The 17,889-nt window shown below is 32.0% G+C and overlaps 1 protein-coding gene across 3 annotated transcripts in view; it reads right to left on the reverse strand.

The window, feature by feature from the left end:
• Positions 1-17,889, reverse strand: part of LOC126883268 (transcriptional regulator ATRX-like) — a 442,769-nt gene that overhangs the window by 126,132 nt on the left and 298,748 nt on the right. For all 3 annotated transcript variants that reach the window (XM_050648594.1, XM_050648595.1, XM_050648593.1), the window contains one exon: positions 9,608-9,790. In XM_050648594.1, coding sequence (XP_050504551.1) covers positions 9,608-9,790 — 183 coding nt within the window. The remainder of the gene's footprint in view (positions 1-9,607; positions 9,791-17,889) is intronic.

Genomic DNA, 17,889 nt, shown 5'->3' on the forward strand with positions numbered 1-17,889 from the left:
CACCCTGCACCTGACGAAATTTTTAAATTTCCCCTAAAAAAGAAGCTAGACTATACCTAAGTACAGGGTGTTTTGATTTATTTCAATTTTTAGAAAAATGTAAAGATTTAGAAAAAAATAAATATTTTCAAATCTAAGAATCGGTGACGATTTTTTTCTTGGATCTTCATAATAGACCATTTTTGATGTTTATTGTAACAAAATTTATAATTACTTAATCGTACATTTTTAGATTTAAAAATTAATTGAAAACACAAACGTTCTCAAATTAAAAAAAAAATTATGTATAGATTATAATTATTCATCTTCGTTAATTCTACACAGTTTTTGTACAGGTTCATTAATTTCTTCCACATTATCCATAATTTCTTGAAATAAATCAATTGTACCGAGCTTTGCATAAATTTCAAAGATGACACTAGCGAAAAAAGATGCTACAACCTTTTGACAGTTATTATAGATGATGAAAGTGGAAGTTGAAGAATATTTGTTGTAAAAAATTAGGGATAATGTTGACGAAATAAAAAATTAATGAACCTGTACATAAACTGTGTAGAATTCACGAAGATCGGTAATTATAATCTATACACACATTTTTTTTTTAATTTGAGAAGGTTTTTGTTTTCAATTAGTTTTTAAATCTAAAAATGTAGGGTAACGGGTACAGTTGTTGGCCGGTCACTAGTGATTGGCCACTTTCACAAAAATCCGAAATATTAAGATTTTTAGAAAGTATAAGGAAATAAATGTATTTGCATTGCAATTCGGCAACATTGCTATATATTTGGTCTAGCCATTATCTCTCTCAGTTAATATTGTCTAGTTGTGACAGCGTGTGTTGTTCGAAGCTTAACAGGTGCATCCAGTTTTAAGAGTTTTTTAAAGAATTTGTTAAGGAAGGCCATTCATGAGGTGAGTTATCTTGGCTAATAATGTTGTGTATCTGCTTATATTAATGTTTTGTGATGATTTAGTGGGGTACATCTTACGTTATCGGTGGTTTTAATAGTAAGGTTATAATTTTTTGGCGGTAAATTTTAGTGGCCAAGCACCGTATCTTAAATATGTCCGCATTATAATGATTGGCCTACCGGCCAATTACTGTACCTACTTTAAATTAAATTATTTATTATAATTTAGGCTCTTTTAGCTTAGTTTGGCCCAACACAACATATTTCAAGCATTTTTTCTTATTTTTTATGGCAATAACTAGTGGTTGGCCGACTGCCAATCACTAAACCACAGGGTGGCCAATAACTGTAATGTGTAATAAGAATATCTTTTTTTGTCCTGATTCGTTTTTATGAAATTACAATTATTTTAGTTGTTATAAAATTAATGCCAATGCGGGCAATCTGAATCAAATTTGAAACGTCCGTATTGTAGATAACATTATTAGATACTATTAAATTATTTTTATTTTTAGAATAAAAAATGCCAAATATCCGGAAAGATAAAACGTATCACAAAAAATATAGAGAACAAGACCTTCAGCCTGCTTTTCAGGCCATAGAAAATGGCATGAGCCAACGGAAAGCCGCTGAACAATTTAATGTGCCAAGAGCAACACTGCAGTTTAGAGCAAGCGAAAAATTTAATGAAAAAACTAACCTTGGTCCCAAGAGAATCGTTTAAAGAATTGGATCGTAATATGCCAAGACAAAGGTTTTCCAGTAGAGTGGAAAATATACAAGACTCGGTTAAAGGTTTTCTTGATGCAAATCCACGTGCTAATCCTTTTACTGACAATCGGCCCGGAAGAGGTGGGTATAGATCCTTTTTAAAGAGACATCCAGATTTAAGCGAGCGAACTCCAGAAGCGGTAACAGCAGCAAGTTCAGTTGTGTATGAAAAAGATATAAGAAAATGGTTCACCGGTGTTCAAGAATATTTACACCGTAAACGTTACATTGATATTCTTCAAGATCCTTCACGTGTTTTTAATGGGGATGAAATCTGCTTCCTCTTGTGTCACAAAAATAAACGAGTGTTGGCTGTAAAGGGAAGCAAAAATGTATATCAAATAGAACATCACTTCAAAGTTAATTTGGCGGTTATGTTTAGATTTGCAGCATCTGAAGAAATAACAGCACCGATGATTATTTACCCATACAAACGACTTCCTAGCAATGTTATAAATTCAGTTCCTCGAGAATGGGGCATAGGCTGTAGCGATACGGGATGGATCAAGAATGAAAACTTCTATGAATACATAGGAAACGTAACCCCCTCTGTGGCGCAGTGGTAAGAGCGCCTACCTTTGAAACGAAAGGTCGGGAGTTCGAATCCTACCAGGGTCAGAAATTTTTCATTTATTATAAATTAATAAATGAAAAATAGTTTCTGTCCTTGTGGGATCGGTACTCACCGGAGGGACCGCAGACGTTCGGAAACAATTAGCGTCTCTTTGCAAAGACAATGACGTCGACTTTGCAAAGTAACAAGACACTTACTCAACACACACACTACACATTACTCCCCTGACTTAGTGATAAGTTATACAATTACGTGGCTAAAGGTTCTAGTTCTAAACCAAAGCCAGAATCAGAGAAAAAAAACGTAGGAAACGTCTTATATAAGTACCTAGTTGCAAAAAACACTAAATTTCCAGTCATTTTGTTCGTTGATGGACATAAAACTCACTTAACTATTCAAACCAGTAAATTATGCTCAAAGTTACAAATTATTTTAGTGGCATTATATCCCAATGCGACCAGAATTATACAGCCTGCAGATGTTGCTGCATTTAAACTATTAAAGGCAAATTGGAACCGGGCAGTATTAAAGTTTAGACGAGAAAACCCAAACAAAAAGATACTATTGTCACAGAAGATACAATGACTTTAGATATTCAATCGACATCCGATAATCTGCCTTTAGTAAATCAAGACAACTCATTATATAAAGAAATTGACACCTCAATTGACAAATTCTTTTTTGGCCAAAAACCCCAGAAAGAAAGGGTAAAAAGCAAACAGAACGGTTGCCTTTCGTGCTCACTTCTTCAGATCTTCAAAATGCAGAGAGGCGTAAAATTGAAGAGAAACACGAACAAGAAAAAATAAAATTAGAACGGAAACAAAAGCGAATTGACGCAAAAGCAAACAATAAAGGTAAACAAAATAAAGAAACCAAGAAGAAAGTAATAAAAAAAATTGCCACAAGAGCCAATTCCGAGAGCAAAAAATGTCAAAATGTTGTGAAGAATAAAGAAAATGTTACACTAAATACAGGTGATATTGTAGATACAAATACTTTTAAATCAGACACACTTCTTGATCATACAATTAAAAGCACTACTTTGAGAAATGGAGTTAGAGTACATATACCAGAAGTGATTAACGCCAAAGAAAACCACGAACTGCCACGGAACCAATTTCCTGATTCTGTAGAGGAAAACGCTATTCTGCCCTCAATTGATAACGTATATTTTGATGTCTCCAACAATAAGAATTCATCAAATTTGAGGACTACTTCCCAAAGCAAATGTACAAATTTGGAAACCAGCAAAGAAAAACGTGCTGGTGAGTCGGCTAAAAGAAAGTTGTTTTTCGAAACAGAGGGATATCCAGAACATGAAGAAATACAAATTCTCTCAGATATATTGGTGAAACAATCAGACAACACCAACATGTCTGTAAATAATAATCTTTTGTATACAGGATTGTGCTATTCTTGTTCCTAAAATATTCCTAAATCAAAAGTTGGAATAAAATGTTTATTTTGTGTCAGAGGCTCCCATATTGGTAGTTGTGTTAAAAAACAACAAGAAATTGAATATCTAAATAGTTTTGTGTGCCCTAACTGCACAAATAAAAAAATAAAATTAGGAATTTTATGAGTGGCCAATAACTGTAATTCTATATGCCAATTACTATGTTTGCATGGCCAATAACTGTGTAATTTTGTATGTTTTTAAATTTGTGTTAATTTTTTATGTACATTATTATTTTTACTAAAATACGCTGAGTTTTTATAAAATTTGATATTTCATCGTTATTAAAAAACCCTTACAAAATATTTCACATTAAAATATACCAATTTACAATTTTAATTCAATTTGAAATCCCTTAAGTGGCCAATCACTGTACCCGTTACCCTACTATTAAGTAATTATAAATTTTGTTTCAATAAACATCTGTTTAAAAATGCTGAATAGTCTATTATGAAGATCTAAGAACAAATTTGTCACCGACTCTTAGATTTGTAAATATTTATTTTTTTTCTAAAATTTTATATTTTTCTAAAAATTTAAATAAATCAAAATACCCTGTACTTAGGTATAGTCTAGCTTATTTTTTAAGAGCAATTTAAAAATTTCATCAGTTGTAGAATATTCAATAAAAAAATATATCTTTGATATACCACTCTTTTTTGTAGCACCCTATATAATTCACATTTCTTTTTAGATTGTAGTATTAATTGCGCTGTATATGTCTATGAAGAATTTTTTTTTAAATCAAGTCGTTTTCCGTACAGACACCGAGGCGAATAAAATGAACCACCCTGTATATAAATAGATATATACTATAATTATATTTTAATATTTATTTGCAAATTTATATTTTATGAAAATATTTATCAAAATATATTAGTGTTAACATTGTAAATGAATGTTGAATAAAAAAGTCCATTTTCCAGAATTTTCTCATTTTTCCGGTAAATGAACATGAGCTAGTTGTTATTCTTTTGTCGAGTTACCCAAAAAAAAATGAAGGCTCTACGTTCTCTGGAAGCTGAGATATTATAAAATTTTTCAAGCGCTCCAAATTGAACTTTCTATAGCAAAATCTCGACGCGCGAAACTGGACTCCGACAATCTTCCCCATCACATGGTCCCAGCTCAGTCTGTGTGAGTAACTTCACTTTAAAGGGTTATTACTCGTTTTAAATAGAAGATATTCCGTACTTATAAATTGCAATATAAAATATAGATATTTATTATCATTCTGTAAAAATTTCAACTCTTAATATTTAAAAACAATCGAGATGTGATTTTTCAAAAAAAAAGTATAACTTGGCTATTATTGGTCCTAGAAAGTTGTTTTTTTCTTTTTTAATATGTGTTTTTTTACCAGCTTTTGGATACAACCAATTATAATTATTTGTCAGAAAAAATAACAAAGATATTCTAATTGTTTATAAGGAAAAAACTCACCATTTTTTTATCGACCTGTTCAACAACAATTAAGAAACAAATATATTCTTTTTTTCAACTTTCTTAGTACTTTTAGACTTTGAGAACTAAGTGCACTTTGCCAAAAAGCTCTGAAAATACTCCTATGGCAACAATGATTGTTTAAACATTCGATGTGTGGGATAAACATTTAACATAACTCGTAAACTGGCAAACAGATCTTCTTGAAATTTTGTACACTAATAAAGGCACTTAATTTCCTCACGATTAAGGTATAATAAATTTCTTACGACCTATCTGGTAAAATTTATTAACATTTACAAAATAGTGCAAAAAATTTGGTTTTTTGCAATTATCTCGGTTAATTCTTTATGGATTTTAACTTATAAAAAATCAAAATAATCTTATTTTCATGATACACAACTTTCATAAAACAACTTTTGCTGTAAATATGATACTAAAAATGCTATAGGCAAAAAACAATATTTTCTGACTTTGGCCTTTGTTTATAAAAAAATGAAGTCGATTTACGAGTACCTCTGTATGTATTGTTAATTAACTATATCCCCCCTACGATTTAGCACCTTCAAATACCTGTATTGATTTTTTCCCGTTTTTATTTTTCGGCCCTGGACTATTTAATACCTAAAAAAAATTCATGCGTGGAAAGCGTTTTTCATCAAATGATGAAGTTATAAGAGCCGTGGAAGCGTATTTTGCAGCCCTTCCAGATTCTACTTCAGGGATGGAATTTAAAATTGTGTTTTTCTTATCGAACCGCAAAACTTATTGAACAGCCTAGCATAACTGAAGGTATTCTTTTCGTCAAGATATAAGAAATTTGACCTGACGCTGGTGGGATGTCCCTACCGATTTAGTATTATAATAAATAGTTGACGTTACTAATCCCTCCATTGCCTTTGCAACGGGTGGCAATAGTTTTGGAACAGCTACCAGGGCCGTACTTTATATTATTTACAGAACTGACTCGTTACCTACCAATGCAAATAAATTATTAAAATTAAAATTTCAAGACAATGTATTAAAAATTTTGTTTACTGTAGACGAATTAGTTTAGTCATCTGAAATTAACTTGCTTGGAATCAATTACAAACGATCACAAACAATTTTTATGTCCAATGCGCTCATTACGTGAATTTTATGGAGTTAGATTATAATGTGTTTTATATCGTTTTCACTTTAAACAAAATGGACTTCCGATAATGCAGCTTTCTATCTTTAAATAAAAAAATTAAAGAATCATTAGAAAGAGCATTAGTTAAAGATAAGATATACCTCTAATTATTATTTTATAGCTTTACACATAATTCTCGTGCTTATAGGTATTTAGGTAAAATTAAGTATCATTTATTTATCCAGAAAACATACATTATGGAACATTATGAAAGGGGGGCAAACATATTTAAGTTTGACATTTGCACATTCAGGCAGTTATTTTCTTGCATTTAGATAGAAGGTTAGATCGCGAGTATTCAAGTAAAATGTCTGAAGTCGGTGAAGCTAGTGCTAAGTGTAAAACACGTGTACATTTATCTGATGATGCCAAAGAAATTATTAGGAATGTTTATAAAACTGTGAAAGAAGATAATCCAAATCCAGAAGACGGTAAATTCCTCATCAAGACAACATCTCGACTGACAATGATGCCATATACAACAGTGTGGAAAATTGTTGCGAATAGAATTCAACCTCGTAAAAAGCGGAGTGACTTTTCTACACATAAAGCAGTAAATGAAAAAGATGCTGAGGTAATTAGAAGTGCAATTTACAATTTCTATTCAAAGAACCTAGTTCCAACGCTTAGTATGATCTACGATCAACTTGTTAAAGACTATTCCATTACGTATTCGCCTTCAACTTTATCAAGATTTTTGAATCACATTGGTTTTCGATACAAGAAAATTAATAAGCGATCATCAATAATGGATTCTCCTCGTCTAATTAAATGGAGAAATGAATACTGGGATGCTATATCTAAATTTAGAGATGAAGGAAGACCGATATTTTATCTAGATGAAACATGGTTCGATACCCACGATACTGCTCAAAAAGGTTGGACAGACGATTCTATTAAATGTGCACCCAATTATCCAATTAATAGAAGTCAGCGAATAATTATTCTGAACATTGGATCCAAAAATGGCTGGCTTGGAGGGGAAAGTTTTTTACTATCGGCAAAAAACATTAAAGATTCAAAGCTGGACTACCATGAAAATATGACGAGTAGCTTGTTTAAGGAATGGTTTGAAAAGAAGGTGTTGCCAAATTTGCCTCCAAAAAGTGTAATTGTAATGGATAACGCAACGTATCACAGCGAACAAATTAGAAAAATCCCCGGTGTAGGTTCGACAAAAAAACAGATATCTGATTTTTTGTATGACAATGATTTGTACTTTGAAGAAACATATACAAAAAAAGAAATGTTGGAAGTTCTTCACACAAAAGTGTTTGAGAAACAATTTGTTATAGACGAATTAGCCAAACGTGATGGTCATAATGTATTGCGATTACCTCCTTCCTACTGTGTCTTCAACCCCATTGAATTAATCTGGAGCCAACTTAAGGAAAGTTTACGGCGAAACAACTGCTGTCCCAAATTTAGTAGCGAATCGGTGTCACATGTTGTAGAAGAAATAAAAAAGATTTCCCCAACACTGTGGCAAAATTGTGTTTCACATGTTATAAAAACGGAAGATCATTACAGAACATTAACCTCACATATTAAACCAATAATTATAACATTAGATAACGATTCTAGTGAAGATTACAGCGATAGTGACATAGAGCTGTAATTTGTATTTATTTTTTTTTCCGTCTAAACTTCAAATTTTATTTTTCTATGTTATTTTCTTTGTTATTTTTTATTATGTTATCTTTTTAATTCTGATTTTTGCTACCACTCTTTGAATCTTTTATGTTATTATCATTAATTTCCTTAATTTCTTTAATTTGTTCATTTCTCTTATTTCATTGTACATAATAATATACCTATAACTACATAGATATAAATACGTAATAAATATAAAATGATATTTAAATTTATATTTATTATTCCAACCCCATTAAAATATTATATCTACTTGAAGACTTGAATTTTTTTTTGTTAAGGGGTTGGGTACGAACTTTCGGCTTTAAGCCGTTACGTTATTACCGAGGGCCGAAAGTCCCTGAAAACTTCTATAATGTTTATTTTAATTAGTTACAGGGGTGAAAAACTAAGTGAAAATTTAATGTGATTTTTAATTTCAAATATCTCATTCAAAAGAAACTTTTAATTCATTCCAAGGGACTTTCGGCCCTCGGTAATAAAGTAATTTATCATTCTGCGTTTAAATTTTTCAAAAATACTTACATATTAAACCATACAGAAGTAAAAACTTCTTTTGTATATTGGTATAAAAAGTTTTATTAAAAAACATAAAAGTCCTCCAAAAGGATTTGCAAAACGGTTTCAATCTGAATCAGATCATCCTCAGTGCGTTCTGCTTCGTAAAAGAAACTAGCAACTTTTTTAAAAAGGTTACATCGATATAAATGGTTTACATAATAATTAAGTGATATTTGTAGCGACTCCAAGTCGATGTTACAAGATGAAATGTGCTAGGAGTGCTCAAAGGGCAACATGGTTCCCTGCTCGTTAAGAACTCGTGGTTCTTGCCAGTTCAATGGACACAGACCAACTCTTTTGGTCGGGAGTGGTCTTGGAGTTGGTCTGTGTCCATTGAACTGGCAAGAACCACGAGTTCTTAACGAGCAGGGAACCATGTTGCCCTTTGAGCACTCCTAGCACATTTCATCTTGTAACATCGACTTGGAGTCGCTACAAATATCACTTAATTATTATGTAAACCATTTATATCGATGTAACCTTTTTAAAAAAGTTGCTAGTTTCTTTTACGAAGCAGAACGCACTGAGGATGATCTGATTCAGATTGAAAACGTTTTGCAAATCCTTTTGGAGGACTTTTATGTTTTTTAATAAAACTTTTTATACCAATATACAAAAGAAGTTTTTACTTCTGTATGGTTTTTTAACTATGGTATTCAGCCAGCTACGGGGACTTTCCCATTGATTTTACTTACATATTAGTTTTCTCAGGATTCGAAAAAAATGATTACATTTAAAACACATTGAAAATCTTGACAGGCGTCAAAATTTTGTATTTGTTCCTTTCCCCTTAATTTTAGCGAATCCGCTCCTGGAGGGTTTGTTGTTTGTTATTATGATACTAAATCGGTAGGGACATACCACCAGCGTCAAGCCAAATTTCTTATATCTTGACGCAAAGAATAATTAGATAGCTCCTGTAGAAACTGTAGAGAGATAACAAGGATAACAGTAATAATTTAAAAACCTTGTAATCAAGTATACTCAATACAAATAAATATATGAATAAATAACGAAAGACGAAAGCAATATAATATTTTTCCGATAGTTTTCATACTTACTTAACTTTTGAATTTTTCTCGTTAAACCGATCACATATACATGAGCGTTCTTCAGGCTTCACTGTACCATCCATCCGATAATAATCTACTTTCTTTCTCCAGGACCTACATCCTTTGGTGCCGATTTTCGCAAGAAAATGTTCAATCAAATCCATTTCAATGATTTTCTGTGAAAAAACCAGCCTGAAAATAAAAACGCAATGTTACTAATGACACAGAATAACTAACTATACAGAAGCGTTGGGACGCTAAAGTTGGGACCGAAATATTTGACCTTGTGCACCAGCTACAGAATAGAACTTGATGTTCTAAGGAATAGGCCATTCCAAATGATGTAATATTTTTGACAAATAGTTACATATTAATTAAATATGAAATATAAAATTTAACTAGAAAAATAAATAAAATATAAAATTTAACTATAAACAACTGTCACTGTCAGTCGCAAAAGTGAGGTTACACCAGTTACGTGACGCATGAGCATGAAATTTATGTTACCGTTTTCGGCCTGAGTTTCGCTTCTGTATGGTTAGTTATTCTGTACTAATGATAAATTATTCGATATGTTCTATTCGCTCCGTGTATGACTAATGCGACACATAGCGTCGTCACCTGATATTTATAAATATTTAGCATTTTTAAAAACAATTTGAAGTTAAGCATATAATAAATACAAGTTGCAGATTATTAGTATTAAGTTTTGAAACGATATTTTTCCAATTTATGTATAAAATGGATGTGAGATTAAGAATTGGGTTTTTAAAAATTCATCACATTTTATCTTATCAACCAAAAAGGGAACAAAAAGGGAAAAATATATCCTCGTTTTTAAACTACGAGGAGTAATTCAAATTTACCGCACTATAATTCTTGTTTGTAATTGGTCCAACCGCAGGCAAGTTTACTTAACTAAATTATAAAATTTTGCAACTTTTAACATGAAATTTTGATAGTATTGACTTTTAAATTCCTTAGGTAAATAATTATCGGCGATTATTTGTGATTTCCGAGTTATTCTTTTAATTTTTAGATTTTTAATCCGTATTTATACAAGGTGTCCCAAAAGTAGCGGAACGGTCAAACATTTCGCGAACTAAACATCGGATCGAAAAACTGAAAAATATGTGTTCAATCATTTTCAAAAATCTATCCAATGACACCAAACCCCAACCTCCACTATACCCCCTGGAGGTGGGGTGGGGGGTAACTTTAAAATCTCAAATGGAAACCCCTAGTTTTACTTGCAGATTTGGATTGGTTACGTAAAAGTAAACAACTTTTATTCAAGACATTTTTTCGAACTGTTGATAGATGGAGCTATAATTGGGAAAAACGATTTATCCTGATACCATAGATACATTATAGAAACTGTCTAATATCTCAAGATATACACTTCCAAATGAAAAACCAAAAATTTTTAATACTTTTCGAAAACCTATCGAATAACACCAAACATGACCCTCCAACCCACCCCCTGGAGGTGGGGTGGGGGTAACTTTAAAATCTTAAATAGCAACCCCACTTTTTATTATAGATTCGGATTCATCATGAAAAATGAAGCAAAAGTTATTCGAAACATTTTTTAGACTTGTTGATAGATGGCGCTTTAATTGGAAAAATACGATTTATTACCGCCATCTATCAGCAATTTTAAAAAATGTTTCGAATAAATGTTGCTTAATTCTTCATGACGAATTCGAATCTGCAATAAAAAGTGGGGATTAATATTGAAGATTTTAAAGTTACTCCCCACTCCACCTCCAGGGGATGGGTTAGAGAGTCATGTTTGGTGTTCATCGATAGGTTTTCAAAAAATATTAAAAACCTGTTTTTGGTTTCTCATTTGGAAGTGTATTTCTCGAGATATTAGACCGTTTCTATAATTTACCTATGGTATCAGGATAAATCGTTTTCCCTATTACAGCGCCATCTATCCACAGTTCGAAAAAAATGTCTTGAATAAAAGTTGCTTACTTTTACGTAACGAATCCAAATCTGCAAGAAAAACTGAGGGTTTCTATTTGAGATTTTAATGTTACCCCCCACCTCCAGAGGGTGTAGTGGGGGTTGGTGTTTGGTGTCATTGGATAGATTTTTGAAAATTATTGAATACGTATTTTTCAGTTTTTCGATCCGATGTTTATTTAGCGAAATATTCGACCGTTCCGCTACTTTTGGGACACCCTATATAAAAAAACCTTTGTTTTTTATAACTCTTTAGCAAATTGTTATTTAGTCCGTTCTTTAACGGTAAAATATTGCAAAACCTCTAAATTTTAAAGAACCGCTTGGATTGACATGAAATTTGGCATACACATAGCTAACAAGTCAAAGAAAAAAAGTGATATTGTGCCGATGTGTGCTTTTGCTCTATATATGTCCAAAATAAGTCCGGAAATGGATAAACTGACTAATTTTGAGTAACTTTTGTTCTATAGAGCTTTTTCGCCAAGTCAACACTTTTCGAGTTTTTTGTGAGTGAATATGTTCATCTTTCAACAAAATAACTACATTTTTAGACGGTTTTTCGCAAATAACTCAAAAAGTAAGTATTTTCTCGAAAAAAACGTTCTTAGTAAAAATATACGCTGTGAGCTCGTAGGTAGAGGGGATAATTAAAAATTCGCGAGCGCCAGTAGTGACAAGTTTGTAAACCTTTACTGGAAATTTGCTTTTTGACGTTCTACATTAAGAGTTGCATATTATAGCTTTAAAATGTCTCACAAAAGTTGTTGTATTAAAGAGTGTCGAAATACTGGTTACAATAGTAACTGTGTATTCTACAACTTTCCTGTCGCTAAGCATAAGGTGATTCAACGACAAAAATGGATTCATGCAATTAGATTCATGATATTGTGCCGATATGTGCTTTTGCCTTGGGGGTGCTTTTCACCCTCGCTTTGGGGGTGAAAAAATATTCGTCCAAAGTGAGTCAGGAAATGGATAAACTGGCTAATTTTAAGTAACTTTTGTTCTATACAGTTTTTTCACTGTCAATACTTTTCGAGTTATTTGGCAGTGAATATGTTCATTTTTTCAACAAAATAACCACGCTTTTAGACGGTCTTTCGCAAATAACTCAAATAGTAAGTATTTTGTCAAAAAACATTCTTAGCAAAAATATAGCCTGTAAAAAATTTAAAAAATGGTGTATAGATTACGTCTCTATACCTAGTAGAAGCAAAGTTATAGCTAATGAAAAATAGGTTCATTTTCGTCAAATTCCAAATTTCAAATTCGTCAAACTCACTTTAACGTGAAATAACCAAAAATGAAGCACATTTCTGGGAAAACTCATTACAAATTTTTTAAAGTGTTTAAAAAAAGCTTCATTTTTGTTCTATAAAAAAATTTTCTAGCATCAAAAGTAAACAAGTTACGCTCAAAATAAAGTTAGTCCCTTTTTGTTTTGGTAAAAAAATCGAGAAAATCACCCCCTAATTAGTATCTTAAATGAACTTAATCGTTACGACTTCACAAGTTTCTTGACCCGTGTTTGTATTGTTTATATGAATGTAAATTTCATCGGTTCAAAGTTCTTATTATTGAAAGGGCTGTAGTTAAAAGAGGTTGAACGAGTCACTGATCACGAATGTATGCAAATTTAGAAACACCAAATCTTAATCAATTTTTGTCTAACAGAAAAACAAAAAAATACATGATATTCAAAAAAGTATTGCTGACTTTTTTTGTTTTTCGAGATTTTTGGTATCTCTAACAATTTTTAAGTTATTTTGAAGAAAAGCATATTTTTCAAAATTAAAATTTTTAAAAATTTTACTTTGAAACCAAATTTTTTCAAAAATAAGTATTCTGAATCGATGAAACTTACAGATCATATAAGCACAACATAAGTTAAATAATTTGTAGTGCGGTAACGATTAATTTCATTTAAGTTGCTAATTAGGGGGTTGTCTTCACGATTTTTTTTTGCCAAAACAAAAGGGACCAACTTTATTTTGAGCGTAACTTGCTTAAGTTTAATGCTAGAAACTTTTTGTAAAAACAGAAATAAAGCTTTTTTTAAACACTTTAAAAAAGTTATAATGCGTTTTCCCCAAAAAGTGCTTAATTTTTTGGATATTTTACGTCGAAATATTCTATTTGAAATTTGGTGAATATTAATCTATTTTTCATTGGCTATAACTCTGGTTCTACGAGATCCAGAGACCTAACGCGTACACCATTTTTTTTACTTTTTATAGGCTATATTTTTGCTAAGAACGTTTTTTTTCGACAAAATACTTACATTTTGATTTATTTGCGAAAAACCGTCTAAAAATGTGGTTATTTTGTTGAAAAATGAACATATTCACTCGTAAATAACTCGAAAAGTGTTGACTTGGCGAAAAAGCTCTATAGAACAAAAGTTACTTAAAATTAGTCAGTTTACCCATTTCCCGACTTATTTTGGACATATATTTTTTCACCCCCAAGAGGGGGTGAAAGTCACCCCCAGGGCAAAAGCACAAATCGGCACAATATCACTTTTTTTCTTTGACATGTAAGCTATACGTATGCCAAATTTCATGTCAATCCAAGCGGTTCTTTAAAATTTAGAGCAAAAGCCGTGAAAGAATGTACTAAATAGTCTTATAAGTTGTCCGATACTGATTACTGGATTACCGTCGATATGGTCAACCAAAAAAGGAGATGAATCAGGTGATCCTTATAGTGACATTCATCATCATCATCATCATCATCATCCAGCCCTTTGCGTCCACTGCAGGACATAGGCCTCCCTCATTTTTGTCCATTGTGCTCTATTTTGAGCACTTTGCATCCAATTTCTTGACATTTTCTTGAGATCGTCAGTCCATCGAGTAGGTGGTCTTCCTCTACTTCTTTTGTCTAATCTCGGCCTCCACTCAAGTAATCTCTTCGTCCACCTCCCATCACTGATTCGGGCGACGTGTCAGGCCCAGTTCCATTTCAGGATGGCAATTCGGGAAATTACATCGGTAACTCCTGTTTTTCGTCTTAAGTCTTCATTTCTAACTCTGTCACGAAGCGATATACTCAGCATTGACTTTCCATTTTCCTCTGGGCTATTTGCAGCATTTTAGAAGTTGTAGCTGTCAATGTCAAAGTTTTGGCACCATAAGTCATCACAGGCAACACACATTGGTCAAATGTTTTACGTTTTAAAGAAATTGGTATATCGCTTTTGAAGATGTCTTTCGGTCTTCCATAGGCTGCCCATGCTAGGTTTATTCTTCTTTGTAGTTTGCATGTTTGGTTGTCTCTTGTGATCTTTATTTCGTGTCCAAGGTATATGTATTTTTCCACTAGCTCTACTTCGTTGTCTCCAATATTGATATTTCCGCTAGGTACGAGGTTTGTCAGGAATTTTGTTTTAGAGATGTTTATTTTAAGACCTACACTGGCACACACTAACCGAAGTTCATGTAGCATTGTATATATCTCCTTGAGACCTTGACGTTGTCAGAGAATAAAACTAGAAGATACGAAACTAAATGAGCGTTTATGTACGATACCAGTGGTTTTAGAAATAGATCGCGTTAGCAGCTTTCTAGGTACGAGATTGAATTTACCTGAGACAACGATGAGACGTATTCAGGTAGCTTTGGTTATCGGAATTTGGGGTCGGTCGGGTCAACCGGATTATAATAAAAATTATTTATTTCTTTTGATGCATTTAAATTTGAGTTCTCATTCAACGATAACAATGGCAATCTTTAAAATAATTATTGGAGTGTACCTATGTACCTATTACTTTGTAAACTCGTTTTTAAATTAGCAAGAATAATTGTAGTTGTAATTTGTCTTTTAATTTGAATTCTTGAAACAAATCATTGAATATTCTAAAGTTTATTTAATAATTTTATATAATATATATATTAATATAATTTATTTAATAAAAAATTTATTTAACGAGAAAAATACTCACTGGGTGGTTTTAGATATTGTACATTTCTTATTTGCCTCATAATCTCGATAAAAAATTAGGTAGTTATTTTCGTTAATTACAGTCTCTTCTGATGATTGTATATTTCGTTTGGAGATATTGCAACCGTATTTAACCCGCTCGGCCACTTTAAACTCTTCGAGAGAAAAATTGTAAGGACTCGTAAATTGTTGCAATCGCGATTTCTTCCAAGTTTTTTCGAGCGGTCGACATTTTCCGAGTTAGGGGGAAAATAGTGGCCCAGTATAATTATTGAATTATTTATTATTAACTTTACTTCTTAAAGGTGCCGTGTATTTCTGCGTAGGCGTCCACCGTGTATTGTATTGTCAGGTGAGATATTAGATAGTCACGATTACATTATTCTATGAAGAGTAATTTCATTAATATCATTTGGCTAATATTACCCAGCCATGACATCTTTTTCTAGACCTCTCTTGCCCTCTATGTTTCCCTCGAGTTCCAGTTGCCGACAAGTATATCGTTCTCCTCACAATATGTCCCTAAGTATGTCCATGATATTTTAAGCATTCGGTGCAGGCACCTCATTTCAAAGACTTCAAGTTTGTTAGTGGAGCTGGCCTTTATTATTCATGCTTTCATTCCATACAAGAGAACAAGCCAAACGTAACAATTTAGCATATTGTATCTCAGGTTGAAACCCAACTTTCAGTGAACAGTCATAAGAGTTTGGAAGTCGACATCCCATTGTTTATGAGAGATATTTTTCATTAAGTTGAGCCCGTTTGAGCTGACAGTCGGAGTGAGTGTATATTGTCTTACCAAGATAGACGATTATCCAGTTTTATTCCCAAGAAGTTAATAAATTCTGAATAATTTATTGTAAACTCTTTAGGAACTACTTATTAACTTTTGCTCTCAGAATGAATTTCGAATAAACAATACGTTCTTCAGACACAAAGATCAACAAAAATCTACATTCAAAAATACAAGACCACACAGATCCGATATTGATTATATATTGACAAACAGAAACATCCATCATTCTCAAGTACTAGACATAAGATGTTTAAGTGCAGCTAATATCGGAAGTGATCACAACCTAGTACTTGGAAAAATCAGAATACATCTACAAAAAAACAGGAAAGAAGACCGTATTGAATGTGAGACAAGAATAAAGGTAGAACAGCTACAAGACTTGTCAACACGAGATCTATACCAGAGAAGACTGCAAAAAGTACTGAACGAAAACTACATAACACCAGATGAAGACATAGAAAAAAGTTGGAGGAAGATTAGAGATAATATCAAAATGGCAGCAACGGACACACTTGGAGAACGTAAGATAAGTAAACATATACGAAAGAAAAGGAGAACACCATGGATCTGTGAAGAAATAAAAATAAAATGCCAAGAAAAAAAAATCTAGCTAGAATACAAATTCAAAAGAACGAGACAAACATATGAAAAATATAAAAGAGTTTGAAATCAGTTAAACTCAATAGTAAGTAGGAAGAAAACAGAACATTGGTAAGCATTTTCAAAAGAGATGGAACACGACTTATACGGGATGCAAAAGGAAATGTGGAAAATGATAAGAGGCCAAACAGCAGAGATGAAGGAATTGATAGAAGTAAAACATATTGATACAAATACATGGACAACTTACCTAGAAAACCTGTATCAAACAGCTAATCATGAAGAACTGGAAAACCAGAATTAGAATCGGATAAGCAAACAGAAATTAAAGAGGAAGATATAACGAACGCTTTGAAACAGATGAAAAATCGAGAAGCACCAGGGAAAGATGGAATAGCAAATGAACTTTTAAAATACGGAGGAGAGAGATTTCAAAAAGAACTGAATATCCGGATAAGTAAAATAATATATACAGGAAGAATTCCATTTAATTAATTTCATTAATTTCATTTGAGATGTTAATTAGGAGGTGATTTTTAGATTTTTTTTACAAAAAAGGGATAAAATTAATTTTGTGCGCAACTTGTTTACTTCTAGATTTTTTTTACAAAAAAGGGATAAAATTAATTTTGTGCGCAACTTGTTTACTTCTGATACTAGAAACTCAAAAAAATAAAGCTGCTTTTTAACTTTTTAAAAAAGTTATGATGAGTATTCCCCGAAAAGTTCTTAATTTTTTGGTTATTTCATGTAGAAATATTCAATTTTGAATTTGACAAATAATAAGAACCTACTTTTCATTAGCTACAACTCTGCTTTTACTGGGTCTACGGCTTCATATGTCATATTTATATAAAACATTTTTTTCACTTTTTGATAAGCTGTATTTTTGCTTTGAATGTTTTTTTGGTGAAATACTTCCTTTTTAAGTTATTTACGAAAATCCGTCTAAAAACGTACTATTTTTTGAGAA

This window comes from Diabrotica virgifera, chromosome 4 (assembly GCF_917563875.1).
Source record: "Diabrotica virgifera virgifera chromosome 4, PGI_DIABVI_V3a".
Lineage (NCBI taxonomy): Eukaryota > Metazoa > Arthropoda > Insecta > Coleoptera > Chrysomelidae > Diabrotica > Diabrotica virgifera.